This window comes from Entelurus aequoreus, linkage group LG07 (genome assembly GCF_033978785.1).
Source record: "Entelurus aequoreus isolate RoL-2023_Sb linkage group LG07, RoL_Eaeq_v1.1, whole genome shotgun sequence".
NCBI lineage: Eukaryota > Metazoa > Chordata > Actinopteri > Syngnathiformes > Syngnathidae > Entelurus > Entelurus aequoreus.
The window spans coordinates 53792394-53809376 of record NC_084737.1 but is presented as its reverse complement, the minus strand read 5'-3'; the positions used below and the strand labels follow the sequence as shown (position 1 = coordinate 53809376).

General features: G+C 39.7%; 1 protein-coding gene across 1 annotated transcript in view; it reads right to left on the bottom strand.

The window, feature by feature from the left end:
- Positions 1–16983, bottom strand: part of dlgap4a (discs, large (Drosophila) homolog-associated protein 4a) — a 271658-nt gene that overhangs the window by 4666 nt on the left and 250009 nt on the right. The window contains exons 7-9 of the mRNA XM_062053960.1: positions 1430–1833; positions 1229–1326; positions 243–670 (exon numbers count right to left, since the gene is read on the bottom strand). Of these exons, the coding sequence (XP_061909944.1) occupies positions 243–670; positions 1229–1326; positions 1430–1833 (930 nt within the window). The remainder of the gene's footprint in view (positions 1–242; positions 671–1228; positions 1327–1429; positions 1834–16983) is intronic.

Sequence of the window (16983 nt, the reverse complement as noted above, 5' to 3'; positions counted from 1 at the left end):
AAAGCCTAGATTGTATTATAGGGGATGGAACGGCAAAGTGGTCTCACTCTCTGCATAAGGATACTCTAGCCTTAATGAGCTACAGTAATCAATAATGTGATGACGTTGTGAGGCAATAGGAGTAGTTAGTAGGATGTGTAATAAGAGACCTGAACTACAGTACTCTACTCTTAACAGTAGTGTCATTTTTTTATCCCATCAAGTAATGGAATTGTAATATTGACCTGATCATATGTTCTTACCTTCCTCTGTAAGCTTGTTGTCTTTGGTCTCCTGCTCCATCTGTTGACACCAGCCCTCCATGCGGCCTGTTTCCGCCTGAAGCAGCTTCAGAAACCAGTTACCATCTCGGAGGCAAGCCGGCGTGCTGACTTGTTCCGACTCTCCTTGGGCATGGCAGTTTCCAGTCCCCAGATTGGGATCCGGCGGTGGCAGTGAGGATGGGTCTAAAGCCGGGTCCAGCATCTCTGGAGGCAAAGTGGTTGTTCTGGATGGAGTTGAGTTGTGTTTAAGAGACAGCTGTTCCATGGCTTTGCACTGTCCGTTGGAATTTGTGGTTTCAGGGCTAGTGTAATTGGCTTTGCTATTTTCTGTGGGTTCGGCTTCGTGGCGCTCCTGTGGCTCGGTCTCTGTGTTTTGTCTGGAAGCCATGCTGCTGTCCCGACTGAGACTGCAGAGACATGCACAAACATTAGCCTTTGACACTTGAGTGTAAACGGAAAAAAAACAATGACTTAAAACAATGACCATTAGGGGTCCACTGGGAATTAAACAGCTAATGTGCATTTACTACACAGGAATACAGACAGTAAAGAAGTCACTGCAAGCCTCGCTATCCAGGATCAATTAGCACCAATTCATGTATGAAACGGAAGCAATAAATGCAGCCGGTTTCAAATATAATTGTTCAGGATTAAAAATTTAAGTGGTTTGTGAAATGTGATTAACAGTACCGTAATTACTGTATGCCGGGAAAGCTTAATTGGATGGTCGGTCAGCAATTTCAGGTTGCCAAGGTCAAAAGGACAACATAAAGACATCAATCACAGCTTGGCTTCTGTGCTTCAGTCAACAGCTCAATGAACTTAGCGCCCCTGCAGCTGTAAGAGCCACAAAAGTGGCCCCAAGTGTACAGACATGTCATGTTCAAGATGTATATTTTTAAGTGGATGTATTTGCTAAGAGGTTTACCTGGCTACCCTTTTAATCATTGTGAATATGTACTTACGGCCTGCCGTTCTCCACTTGAACTCCAATTGACTGGAATTTTAGGGGGGCTGTCAAGGGTAGCAGTTCTTCTCTTAAAACAGGCTGAAGGCAATCCACCTAATAATTACATACAACAAATGTCAATGATCATCTGAAAATAACCGCATAGCAGTCTTACTGGAACTGCATCCAGTACAACCAAAAAGCCAACAAATCTGACCTGAATTCCAATAGAGGATAGTTTTCTTTTGGGTGCAGTGGGGGGCTGCTCCAGAAAGACACAACAGTTCAGGGTATCATTTTGGGGCCGGGTAGATGTGGAAACAGTGGTGGTAGAGGACGTTGTGGTAGGGAGAAGTTCACGAGGAGCTGGAACAGGGGGTGCAGAGGTTACAGCAGGGGAAGTCACTGGAGGCTGGCTCCTCTTTGCCAAATCGCCAGTTCGAATGCTACAGAGACTCTCTGAAGAATTGCTGCGTCCCGACTGGCTGTTTTCACTGCCGTGGTCCTGTTGGTCAAGGTATGTGTCTTGAGCGGACTCTGTGCTGCTCTGAAGCGTCACTGAGATCAGGGGTTTGGAAGTGGTGCGGGGTGGGACTGGAGGTGGAGGCTTCCTACTGCTGACTTCAGATGGGGGAAAAAAGAAACAAAAACAATAGTTTATTGCAGATGACTTTAGTAACCAACAAGTGGAAATTCTCACACTTTCAAAATACCCAAATCCCAAATGTGGAAACTTGCACTTTGTACCAATTGCTGCCTTGCTACTGCTATTTGTCTTGTCAACATGTTGTGGGTTGTGTTCCACTGACGTCAGTCTGGCTCAGGGAATCGCCCTTTGCCTGCCACTCCTTAACACTTCATTGCTCATGGGACAATTTTGCCGTTGTTGCTTAAAGTCTTTCTCAAATGATCAGTCTTGAAGACCTATGAGTTTCTGCTAATGAGGGCCTATGATTATTTTATTTTATGTTTAACACACTTCCTTGTGGTGTAGATATGTATTGGTGTACATTTTGCTACACTTCATAACTCACTTTTTGAGTATGTCTGCAAAAAGTTGGTGTGTGGATGTGTTCCGTTTAGATTGCAATTGAAACCCTCTATCCCCCGCCTCTCCAACAGTACCAGAAGTTATCTTTTGAAAATGTACACAGTTTAAATATACATCTCGAAGAACAAAATCACTACTACTTTACCTTTTGTAGACACATACGAATATTTAGGTATACCTGCCCACTCTCAGATCAATAAAACAGTGGCAAAAAAAAGCTGCATTTCCAAGCATTTATCCCAAAATACATCACATCTATTATTCTGTACATGACACGATTAGATTAAAATAATTTACCCTACGATTCCTCAAACCAAGTAGTAATGTTGCAAAGGCGCCGTCTTTTTCGCTAGTTTAGCGGCTAATCCAACTTTGTCACAAATCAATCGTGTGTAAAATGTGGACAAATAAACATGGAATTATTTATTTTGTAGACATCAGAGCAAGCAGGACAACATAAACTGAGAAGAAATAACTACTCCTGGCTGCAGCAGACTGCCCTGATACTCTTGGAACCAAATTTAAAAAAAGATGATTCATGTTATAGCCATTGATGTTATTCCAAAAGTACAAACAAACTGCTACTCGCAAGTAACAAAACTACAGCAACTGGATAAAAAGCTACACTTTAATCACAGTTTAGTACTTCTTTGAAATAAATATGATCCAGAAAATAGTGGTTGCCAATTTTATTAATTTAAAAATGTTTAACATGTGTCCCGCACACATGCTTGGTTTCGATCTAAATGGCAATCCAAAACCCTGTAATTATGAAGGCACTGCTCCTATGCCATCAACCAAGATGGAGAGGCTGTAGAGCCATCATTAAACTACACAAACATTCCTGTGGAATTCACATACAGTAAATGTGCATGTGGTTTACATGTAGCTAATGTTGATCTTGCACAATTGTTGTAACACCTAACTTTAACTCCTTGTTGACAAGCTGCTTTACAAGACATCTGTCCGGTGGCTGTTGCCTTGGACTGAAGCACTTGGTAGCAAACAAGCGTATCCATAGATACAAAAATGCCGCACACACACGTGCTGTCCTTGCATGTGTAAATCATTTCATTAGGGATTTTGCCGGGGGGGGAAAAAAAAAAGATTGGTGCGCGGAGAAAGGTTGGTGCTGTGCTGAAGCGGTCACTCTTGTCAAGTGGAGCTGAGTCGACAACACGATCAAGTTTGCAGTGACCACTTCAATGTCTACTTTGTACAGTCTATGTACTTGAAAATAAACTGTAAAATAATGTTTGATTTATTTACTTTTCTTACACATTAGAGGCTTTTTTTTCGGAAATTGTGTCATACAATTGATTGGTATGTTGTTGTAGCGTGTACACTGCAATGTTTAGCATTAAAAAAATATATAACTAGATTGTGGGCCGTATACTCCATAGCAATGACATACTGTATCTTGATATCACCGAATATTGTGGGAACTGAACATTACTGGAAAGCTGGGAAGCAACATAAACATCTAAACATTGAGGCAAATCATTAACGTCACACCCTTAAAGCAACTGCAGGATATTTGACTTGCAACAGGGGGAGCAACTCCAAAATATACAATACACACATAACCTAATTGCTTAACAACAGCTAAAAAGAACAATCAGACATTAGTCAATGTCCATCAAATTCGCTACTTAAACACAAGTCCAACAATGTCTTTCATGGCCTTAAAAACAGATGTTAAGAAATCATGTTGTTCCATACGTTTGTACTTTCTGAACTTTTAAAACAGGTTATAGTATGATTTTTTTCTACATTTAAAACACTTCCCTGTGGTCTGCATAACATGTAATGGTGCTTTCTGACCATCTCTTCAGGATGCGTTCGTATTTATGTGCTTCCACTTCGACTGCGTCTTTTCCCTGTCATCCATGTAATTGTTTTTAGCACTTCTATATGAAGTCTACTGACAGATTTAAGTTAGAACTACACATAACTTTGTATTAAAAATGGCAACAGCGGAGGATGCATGTGCATATAAAAGGCAGTCTGTCCAACAACAACAGAGGAAAATAAGGAGCTTATTGACTACAGTGCAGGACTACAATGGCGGACTTGCCAAAGCTCTTCAGTCAAACCTCTACAATATATGGAGATATCCGCTGACGTCACATGTTGGAAAAACTTCCTAAATTGTGTCAAATCCAAACGGTTTGTTTGGAGGAAGTATGAAGGAAGGCCTAGCTTGTTTTACAAATATCTATGCAATGCTTACATGGTTTGATTTTTGTGACTTATGCAATTCCCAATTACACAAAAACCGGTATACTAATACGTAAAAAAAGTTGGTTTTGCATAATAGGTCCTCTTTAAATCGCCATTGTGATACAGTGTCCACATTAATCACAGCCTCCTGACTGCATCGTGATGCTCTTGAGCACTTTGCTTGCAATTATCAGCCAAAACACCAGGGGAAGCCGTCATTGAATAGATATCTACCTTCTTGTGTAGTAATGAGCAATGATGACCCCACCATCCAGATCACTGTTGGTGCTGGAACTATCCATCCATCCATTTTCTACCGCTTGTCCCTTAACTAATCATTGAAAAAAAAAAACTTTTAATGTACGTCTTGCAAAAAAAGCCAGAAAATAAGTGCGTAAAGGTGTTCTGTGCAACGCCTGAACAAGTCGTGACAGAGGACGAGCTAATTTGCATTGCTATTGGGATGTTCGGGTCATTGCGCACCAGTAAGCTATTTCATTGTAAATAAAAAAAACTGTTTCAGAATTTTGTTTATTGATGAGCAAATGTTTTGTGCAAATCGAGCATCATTGCAAACACCACAACAAGCTGCAAACAACATACTCAGAAATTGTTTTCAAAGTGCACCAATATGTAATATTAAGTACACAATACACATAGCAAACAGTTTGCCTGCAAATGTTCAGTCATTGTTGCGGTCTCTCATATGCTATTTTGTGCATTTCAAGCATTATGTCTGGTCACCTGTACTTTGGGACTCTCCTCAGCAAAAGTTGACCAATCACAGTTCTGCTGCCCACTTTGCTCTTGATGCAAATTTAGACATTTTGGTAAAAGTAGTGTCCAATATCCAGTATTTGTTTCACAGTCATACTGCTTGATTTTTTTTTTGCTAAAAAATTACTGATCGATTTCAACTATAACATCTTCCCTAAATAGTATCGGCAACCACAAATTTGGAATCCAATCAAAACATTGTTAAAGCGAATCGTTACACACCTATCAACTAGTCAAGGACTATCCTAACGATTAGTCGATCGGATTATAAAGCGTACACATATACAGTGGCTCCAATTTAGCCATCAACTTTTAAATTGAGCTCAAGTTATTTTTAGGCATGTGCCAACAACAAAGATGACTAATGTATTCATAAATCATTTTTGTACTGTAATTATGCTACTCATTTGGCTGTTGGGCTTGGGCGGTGTAGCTCGGTTGGTAGAGCGGCCGTGCCAGCAACTTGAGAGTTCTAGGTTTGATACCCGCTTCCGCCATCCTAGTCACTGCCGTTGTGTCCTTGGGCAAGACACTTTACCCACCTGCTCCCAGCGCCACCCGCACTGGTTTAAATGTAACTTAGATAATGGGGTTCACTATGTAAATATATAGCACTTTTCTCTAGTGACTCAAAGCGCTATATAAATATACTTCACTTCACAAAACTACCTATTAAACTTTTGTCCATTTAAAAGCAAGGACAGACAAAGTGCTAAAAAACAATATATCATTTTTTTCAAGTAAAAAAATAAATACACCAGTTAAAATAGCAATAAAAACAAAAATCTAAAACAAGCTATCTAACTTGCTCAAAAAGAAACAAGTGTTTCGTAATGATGCGTTTAAAAAGCTGCACACTGGTATATTGTTGATTATTGATTTACTCCTGGCATTTTTAGCAATCTAAGAGACTCAAGACTTACAACAGTCAACTTTAATAGCATGCTCGTTGTTCCTTGATCTGAGCCTACACCAGTCCTTCTGAAATAGTGTGGCATACCCCCCCCCCCCCCCCCTTTGGGGGTTGCGGTGCGATGCCAGGGGGGGCTTACGTGATCTCTGGGAACATGCTTTTTTGCCACACCAGAATGATGAAGGGTATGTAGCACTTGGCTTCACTGTTACCACGGTGGGAGACAAGGAAAATTATAAAATCTAAAATCAATAAAATAGGTTCGGTATCTGTTAAGGAAGGGGTGGGGTACCCTCAAATATACACAACCAAAACAATAAACAAAATGGCTAAACAAAGTAATGTTGACCAAAATGACCATGGTTATCAATATTAGGTATTGGTATTGTTGAATGTGCTAAAAAAGTACTTATGCACACACTAAAATATTTTAACAAACGTTTCATAATGACGTTAATGTCTGTTGTTTACATCTAAGCATTTAAAGGCCTACTGAAATGACTTTTTTTTATTTAAACGGGGATAGCAGATCTATTCTATGTGTCATACTTGATCATTTCGCGATATTGCCATATTTTTGCTGAAATGATTTAGTATAGAACAACGACGATAAAGATTGCAACTTTTGGTATCTGATAAAAAAAAGGCTTGCCCCTACCGGAAGTAGCGTGACGTAGTCAGTTGAACATATACGCAAAGTTCCCTATTGTTTACAATGATGGCCGCATGAAGTGAGAGAGATTCGGACCGAGAAAGCGACAATTTCCCCATTAATTTGAGCGAGGATGAAAGATTTGTGGATGAGTAAAGTGCAAGTGAAGGACTAGTGGGGAGTTGAAGCTATTCAGATAGGGAAGATGCTGTGAGAGCCGGGGGTGACCTGATATTCAGCTGGGAATGACTACAACAGTAAATAAACACAAGACATATATATACTCTATTAGCCACAACACAACCAGGCTTATATTTAATATGCCACAAATTAATCCTGCATAAAAACACCTACGTGTTTGTTATGCTAGCTCCTAGCTCCTCTGCTAGCTCCTAGCTCCATAGAACACGCCAATACAATTCAAACACCTGATCAACACACACAATCACTCAGCCCAAAAGACCGTTCACCTAACCCAAGGTTCATAAAGCTTATATATTTTTAAAAAGTTACGTACGTGACGCGCACATACGGTCAAGCTATCAAATGTTTAGCAGCCAAGGCTGCATACTCACGGTACCTGATATTCAGCTGGGAATGACTACAACAGTAAATAAACACAAGACATATATATACTCTATTAGCCACAACACAACCAGGCTTATATTTAATATGCCACAAATTAATCCTGCATAAAAACACCTACGTGTTTGTTATGCTAGCTCCTAGCTCCTCTGCTAGCTCCTAGCTCCATAGAACACGCCAATACAATTCAAACACCTGATCAACACACACAATCACTCAGCCCAAAAGACCGTTCACCTAACCCAAGGTTCATAAAGCTCATATATTTTTAAAAAGTTACGTACGTGACGCGCACGTACGGTCAAGCTATCAAATGTTTAGCAGCCAAGGCTGCATACTCACGGTACCTGGTATTCAGCTGGGGATGACTAAAACAGTAAATAAACACAAGACATATATTTACTCTATTAGCCACAACACAACCAGGCTTATATTTAATATGACACAAATTAATCCTGCATAAAAACACCTACGTCTTTGTTATGCTAACTCCTAGCTCCTATGCTAGCTCCTAGCTCCATAGAACACGCCAATACAATTCAAACACCTGATCAACACACACAATCACTCAGCCCAAAAGACCGTTCACCTAACCCAAGGTTCATAAAGCTTATATATTTTAAAAAAGTTACGTACATACGCAAAAAAAAGTTGCGCACATACGGTCAAGCGATCAAATGTTTAGAAGCCAAAGCCGCATACTCACAGTAGCACGTCTGCGTCTTTGTCATCCAAATCAAAGTAATCCTGGTAAGAGTCTGTGTTGTCCCAGTTCTCTACAGGCGTCTGTGTATCGAAGTCAAAAGTCCTCCTGGTTAGAGTCTCTGTTATCCGAGTTCTTCCATCTTGACTGCATCTTTTGGGAATGTAAACAAAGAAGCGCCGGCTGTGTACTGTTGTTGCTGACTACGTTCGAAAAATACGTCCATTTAGCACCGACAACTTTCTTCTTTGCTTGCTCAGCTTCTTTCTCCATAATGCAATGAACATGATTGCAACAGATTCACGAACACAGATGTCCAGACTACTGTGGAATTATGAAATGAAAACAGAGCTTTTTCGTATTGGCTTCAATGTGGAAGGCATACCCGTGTTCGCCGGGCTACGTCACGCGCATACGTCATCCTCAGAGGCGTTTCGAACCGGAAGTTTAGCGTCAAATTTAAAATGTCACTTTATAAGTTAACCCGGCCGTATTGGCATGTGTTATAATGTTAAGATTTCATCATTGATATATAAACTATCAGACTGCGTGGTCGGTAGTAGTGGCTTTCAGTAGGCCTTTAAGATAGCTAGAAAGCTAGCGCCAGTCAGTTCGTCTGTACCAAAGTGCAGTTATGAATGACGGTTCTTTGATAATTTTAATTTAATAAGGTAATATTAACCATCGGGAGTTATAAAGCGGTTATCATAACTACTGTAGTGTAAACGCCTGCAGCTGCAGAAACCGATGCAAAAGAGTGACCACTCTTGCAGACCGTCTTGCTCGCCAAACACACACATTATATAAAAAAAAAAAACCTGAACATAAAAGCCGCGAATGGGAGTATTATTGTAGCAAAATTATATCTCAAGCGGTGCGCGTGTAATCAAATTCATGTGCGCATGTACTAATGTGTGTGTTTGTTTATCAATCCGAGGTTGTGTATTCAGATCCATGTGTTTAAGATCCGCTTACGTATGTTTTAAGTTGTCCGTCTGTCCCTAATCAGAAAGAACCCTCAATAGGCTGTCTACTTACACGTGACTTTTGCGTCACTTCTGCTGTGGAAGATTTGAGCGCGCGCATCCAGAATTATGAGCGTGTAATACAACTTACACGCACATTCATTAGTGCGTACGTGTAATACAATCTGTGTGTGCTTATCAGAGGTGTTCCTACATTTAACCAACCACAAGACACCACACAATTTAAACCAGTCAGAAACAATGTACAGCTTAGGTGCGTGACAGAAATACAGCAACACCTGACTTACGTTGTGTATCTTCCCGCCTTAAGCTAGCCTGCGTGTGAAGCAATGAAAAATCAAAGAGTTAATGCTTTGAATGATTCAACAAATGTTGAGTTTAGACCGCGTTATAGTATATGTTAACTAGTGAGGCCTTAAAGAGGATGAAAGTAGTGAGTATATAGGGAAAAAGTATTGTAGCTATGGGAATATTGTGTAGTGAACTGTAACTACCCAGTGTGGGCTGCAGAGGGCAGCGGCTGGCTTTCAGCAGTGTTAGACCTAGTCTGGGAGCGAAGAAGAAACAAGGAAGTGTTCAAGGAGCTGTTCACGTGAGTGTGACTACGTTTACACTGCCGTTCACATACAAAAAGAAAATGTGATTTCTAATGTGAATGCAACCTGACCTGTATGCAGACATGACGTCATGATGTCACAGGCACTGCAGTGTTTACAGACGTAAACATGGCTTTAACTGCCCTTTGAGGCATTTGTGATTAAGGGCTGTATAAATAAACTTGGATTGAGTCTCGGCACTTGCCCATTTGTGGCAATTTCATGGATTTTGTGCAATCAAAGTCAACATTTTCTGAGCCTAATTATCGAGCGTAGAAGATTAAGAAGAAAGAGGACAAGTTGTTTAGCTCTGGCAGTGTAAGAGGACATTTTGCTTTGATGTCTGCTTGGAGAGGGTGTCTCAGTGTGAGTTCACCCATTTTCTGCTCCATTGTCAACTGTTTTGTAACCTTTTATTTTGGCTAATAATTATGACGGTTATCGCTTTATGATGACATTCTGGTGGGATGAATGCCACCTGTAGCGCAGGACCATTCACATTGAAGACGCATCGCATATACTGTACATCCAATTCATTTCCTCAAACGAAAGAGGACTGAGTCAGATATAAAAAAAAGTATCTAGTTGTAAACAGCGTTTATACTCTTATGGATTCTTCATGTATTACTCCAAGCGAGGTTTGTAAGTTTAACAGTATAACTGAAACAACTTGTACTTACTAAACCGTCCCATGTGTGATGTCTGTAGGAGTGTTTTTATGCATATTTGTACATGCTATGGTAATGTAATTAAGATGGCTTTGTTAGCATTAGCTACTATGCTAGCACGTTTACGAGTGTCTTTGTTAGTATTATTAACTTACAATGGCATTTTTTATATAGTTTCAGTTACGTAAATTCACCAAAACGTCACAGTGGATTTATGGAGGCTGTTAAACTTATTGAAGAGCTAGCCTCCGCAGCTAGTGGTTCCATGACGATAACTTCTATTTTGTTTGATTAGCTGTTTTACTGCCGTGTGACAAGCACCATCCATCCATCCATTTTCTACCGCTTATTCCCTTCGGGGTCGCGGGGGCGCTGGAGCCTATCTCAGCTACAATCGGGCGGAAGGCGGGGTACACCCTGGACAAGTCGCCACCTCATCGCAGGGCCAACACAGATAGACAGACAACATTCACACTCACATTCACACACTAGGGCCAATTTAGTGTTGCCAATCAACCTATCCCCAGGTGCATGTCTTTGGAGGTGGGAGGAAGCCGGAGTACCCGGAGGGAACCCACGCAGTCACGGGGAGGACATGCAAACTCCACACAGAAAGATCCAGAGGCCGGGATTGAACTCACGACTACTCAGGACCTTCGTATTGTGAGGCAGACCGTTTGGACATAATTAAGGTATGTACATAAACATTTACAAAATATTTCTGTGTAAATAACTAATTCCCCAACATATCTAATATATGGAAAAAAATCGTTTTTAAATGTAGTGGGTACAGACGGCTTAGTCTGGAAATTACAGTAACTATGGATGTTGTGCACTCTTGGAATGGCTAATATTGATATGGTAAAGATATTTTGTCAACCAAAACATTGAACTAATAATGTGGTACAGTTAGGAAAAAGGAAGTGGGATTTTCTGTCTCTAGCATCTAGAAACCATTGGTAAGTTTACTTGCATTTTTACAGGAGTATCTATGTAAGGAATTCCTTCCAAAGCATGACAAAATCTCTTCAACTTCAAACCCCAAAAGGGCCCCCTTAAACCCTGGCTGATATTTTGAAATTCCTCTATTTCTTTTTTTTTTACCTCACTGGCATCACTGTTAAATTCCTTTATATGTTTTGTACATCACGGACAACAAATCCACCAACAGAGGTAGTAGTATCCAAAGCCATAACAGACAGAACAAAACAAATGTAGTATACACAACCCTACATGATGGGATTTGACGTCATCATGCCTTTATTATTTATTGAATGCAGATCGCAGACGGCTGACACTGTGTGAAATAAGCATGCACAATTATGGTAACATCACACAGAGCTCTTAACAGTTCTCCAAAAAAGGTGATCCTAGTTTGGGATTTCGCATTTGTGGTTACTGCTGAACTGGATCATTTTAATTTATGTACACAAATTACCAGTACACACTAGTATTACAATGTAATGGAATTTGAAACTCTATATGAGCCATGCATTGTATTACAAAAAGCTTTAGCACGGAATTAACTTTATCATTGTACAAGTGCAACAACATTTTTAAAAGACGTACGGTCCGCAGTTCTATGGCAAAATATGATGACGAACATCCAACAGTGAACTGAAAAGCCAACACTTTGCTGAACAATGCATTTGACAAATGGATAATATACAAAAGCAATTACCATATTTTTCAGATTATAAGTCGCTCCGGAGTATAAATCGCACTGGCCGAAAATGCATAATAAAGAAGGAAAAAAACATATATACGTCACACTCGAGTATAAGTCGCATTTTTGGGGGAAATTTAGTTGATAAAATCCAACACCAAGAATAGACATTTGAAAGGCAATTTAAAATAAATAAAGAATAGTGAACAACAGGCTAAATAAGTGTACGTTATATGACGCATAAATAACCAACTGAGAACGTGCCTGGTATGTTAACGTAACATATTATGGTAAGAGTCATTCAAATAACTATAACATATAGAACATGCTATACGTTTACCAAACAATCTGTCACTCCTGATCGCTAAATCCGATGAAATCTTCTTCCTCGTTGTCGTTCCTGGTATGCGCCGCTAGCGTCCTTTCTTTCTGCTGCTCGATCGCCGTTTTCTGCTGCATATTTCACTACGTCCAGCTTGTAATCTGCAGTATATGATTTCCTTTTCGGTGTAATTTTTGTTCAACCCTTCTCAGTTTTTATAAGTTACCGCTAATGTAGAAATGATCTATTTCAAAAGCTACGGCAGTAGCATATAGCAGTTAGCATCCCATGACCCACAATGCACTTCTGCCATGACCCTCCCCCGCCGAATTCTTATTGGTTGACGTGTGTGTGACGATTGCTGACATTTTGCTTCGTCCCTTCCGTGAATTAGATAAATAATATTATTTGATATTTTACGGTAATGTGTTAATAATTTCACACATTAATCGCTCCGGAGTATATGTCGCACCCACGGCCAAACTATGAAAAAAACTGCGATTTATAATCCGAAAAATACGGTATTTACTCAGGACATATCTTGTAGCAGTAAAAATCAGCATTTACTGCACACAAGAGAAATACGGCACCAAAAAACTTTTATCTATGGAAAGAGAGCTGGATACTCTTTTACTTCTCTCGTCTGAATTGTCAATTAAACCTGTTGAACTGGATGCAACAGCCTAATCAGATCATGTAAATATATCAAGTTCAGGATGTGAAACCGAGATGATCCTGACACCTGTGCACCTAAAGCTTTATTTAGATGACGTAAGTTAATAATGGGCGTATGCTCTTTGATCGTTCCAAAGGTAATAACCTCAGGTAAAAGTTAAGGTCTGGCTGTTAATAGCCAGCCTGCATTGTAAACTGTGTTGTCTAGCTGTTAGCACAAAGATTCACACACATACTTGCATAACAGACAGAACTAAACAAATGTTGTAGTATACACAACACTACATGATGGTGTTTGACGTCATCACACCTCTATTATTTATAGAATGCAGATCGCCCTTACGGCTGACACTGTGTGAAATACACATACACAAATTATGGCAACACCATACTTTGCTGTTTCTGTGTAAAATACAAAAGCGGGCTTGGCTGCGAAACCGAGATGCTCCTCACACCTGTGCACCTAAAGCTTTATTTAGATGAAGTAAGTTAATAATAGGCCTATGCTCTTTGATTGTTCCAAAGGTAATAACCTCAGGCAAAAGTTAAGGTCTGGCTGTTAATAGCCAGCCTGCATTGTAAACTGTGTTGTCTAGCTGTTAGCACAAAAATCCACACACATACTTGCATTACAGACAGAACAAAACAAATGTTTGAGAAAAGGAGTCAGTAAGGAGTGCAAATGTGTGGAACTCAATACCTGAGGAGGTTAAACTGGTCACAACATACAAAGCCTTCACAATTAAAAAAAAAAAGTGGCTTAGCAACGCCTATAGCTGCCAGCACTAAAAGATGAGCCTGTTTTGATGCTAAGATAAATGTGATTTTATATTATATCGTAGGTGTATTGTATGCTTTTTTTCTTTGAAATTGTAATTTTACTGCCTTTTTTACATCATGGCCAGGGGACTACAGATGAAAACTAGCCTTCTGGCTAATTCTGGCTTTTTCCATGTGTTTTATGAAATTGCATTGTCCCCTTTGAAATAAACTAATCCTAATCTTAAATATACACACCACAACATGATGGTGTTTGACGTCATCACACCTCTCTTGCTTTTGATCTTACTGTGAAACTACTGTGCTTCTCCCATTCAGTCAAAACAATGACCTCATCAATGAGTGAGTGGAAGTGAGTCCAAGATGACTCATTGTCTATCCATGGTGATACATAGACACACCAAACCCTGGGATGAATGCCACTGATTAAATGAACACGTCTTGTTGGTACAGTGAAACTTAAAAACTCATATCTGAGTGGAGAAAAAACTAATGATAAACAATCGTTTCAATAAGCATACCATTGTTACATTCCTCTTGTGTACACGTTCCTCTAGCTGTCAAGTGTGATTTTTCAAAAATGGCACTAAGGAATTTAAAGTGATCAAACTGCAAGAGCGCTAACAATTTTAACAAACACTGGAAGCTGAACCATTATTAAGGACACTAAAATGGCACATTGATTGAAGTAAAAGCCAAACATAACCGGAAATAAATGTCCAAACATGGATTAGACCAATTCAAGTCAATATATCATCTGGATTATCACAAGAAAGAAACAATAACACCTAAACTGTAACAGAAATCACTCGATCGTTTTAAAGCCCAGTGTGACTTCTTCAGAACAAATCCTGTCACAGGTTTACTCTAGATCAGTGGTTCTTAACCTTGTTGGAGGTACCGAACCTCACCAGTTTCATATGCGCATTCACCGAACCCTTCTTTAGTGAAAAATAGAATGTTTTTTCAATTCAAGAAAAAGTTATGTTTTTTTACTGGTGCACAAAATGAACTGTGCATGAACATCACCTTGTTCAAAGAACAAAACCAACACAGTGCATGAACTCACAACAAATTACACTCTTTACACACATTACCATGAATTGATTAAAGGCCTACTGAAATGAAATGTTTTTATTCAAACGGGGATAGCAGATCCATTCTATGTGTCATACTTGATCATTTCGCGATATTGCCATATTTTTGCTGAAAGGATTTAGTATAGATCAACGACGATAAAGTTCACAACTTTTGGTCGCTGATAAAAAAAAGCCTTGCCTATACCGGAAGTAGCGTGACGTCACAGGAGGTAGGATTCCTCACAATTCCCCGTTGTTTACAATGGAGCGAGAGAGATTCGGACCGAGAAAGCGACAATTACCCCATTAATTTGAGCGAGGATGAAAGATTTGTGGATGAGGAACGTTAAGAGTGAAGAACTAGAGAGGCAGTGCAGGGTGTATATTTTTTCGCTCTGACCGTAACTTAGGTACAAGGTCTCATTGGATTCCACACACTCTCCTTTTTCTATTGTGGATCACGGATTTGTATTTTAAACCACCTCGGATACTATATCCTCTTGAAAATGAGAGTCGAGAACGCGAAATGGACATTCACAGTGACTTTTATCTCCACGACAATACTTCAGCGAAGCTCTTTAGCTACTGAGCTAACGTGATAGCATCTGGCTCCAATGCAGATAGAAACAAAATAAATAAATCCCTGACTGGAAGGATAGACAGAAGATCAACAATACTATTAAACCACGGACATGTAACTACACGGTTAATAATTCTCAGCCTGGCAAAGCTTAACAATGCTGTTGCTAACGACGCCGAAGCTAACTTAGCAACTTAGCAACCGGACCTCACAGAGCTATGATTAAAACATTAGCGCTCCACCTAGGGCTGGGCGATAAAACAATAACAATATATATCGCGATAGACATGTGATCAATATCAATAGAAAATGGGGTCGATAGAACGTTCGATAATTTCACTGAGTTCTTTAGAAAAAAATAGGAAGAAAGGCAGAGCCTGAACCGCAAGGCATTCTGGGAAATGCTAATAGGAAAAAAAAAAGCAACAACAGCTAGCTGACGACGAGGAGTGAAACCAAACGGGAATATGAGCGCGGCAGCACGAGAGGAAATTGTAAATAAAAAAAGAACGTCACGTCCCCAGTTTGGCAGTATTTTGGATTTTTTAAAATCCGATACGAATCATAGTAATACTATCTGCAAACTTTGCAAGGTCGTCGTCCCGACCAAGTCTGGGAACACGACAAACTTATTTTAGCACCTGAGTCGCTCTCACCCGCTGGAGTACAGCAGTATCAAACAGCCACAACCATCAACATCAGCCGGTGCAAGTGGAACAGCACCGAAGCGGCAACAACAGACCACCATCGTCTCGATGGTGGTCTGTTGTTGCCGCAGACAGTATTACTCGGCAGCAGTGCCATACGACACAAATTCAAAACGTTATAAAGAAATAACGGATGCAGTGGTGTATCAATTAGCGAAGGACATGCTAGCGCTCAGCATAGTTGAGAAGTCTGGGTACAAGAATCATATACACGCGCTCGACCCCCGTTATGTTCTACCTGGCCGAAAGCACTTTTCCAAGACAGCTATTCTAAGCTTTACACAATGTGCAGGGAATCCGTGGAAAAGGAGATACTGAAGTTGGTTTGATTTTTCCATAAATGACTGAAGAGGGTAACAGGTTTGATTTGTCACAGATGTTCAGGCGCAAGTTTATTCCGATGTTTACAATATTCTGTAAGACATGTTTGTTTCTGCTTGCTTAATGTGACTGTTATTTATTTGCATATATTGTTACCAATATGGCTTTAAAGCCTGAGTTGTACACTACTCATTTCTTAGTTACAATATTTTGCACATTTTGTTGGATTAAGCATTTATTTAATGTCAATATTTGCACATCGACCAGTATTTTCATTTATCTGACTGTTTTTCATAATGCTGACCTCGTTCTAAAGGTTAAAGGTTATATTTAAAATAAAAGTATTTAAATTCAGCCTTTTTTCTCCTGGTCTTTATTTAGAATAGCTTTTTTTTTTTTTTATCAATAATTATCGATATCGACTGATATGAAACACTTATATCGTGATACATTTTTTAGTCATATCGCCCAGCCCTAGCTCCACCTA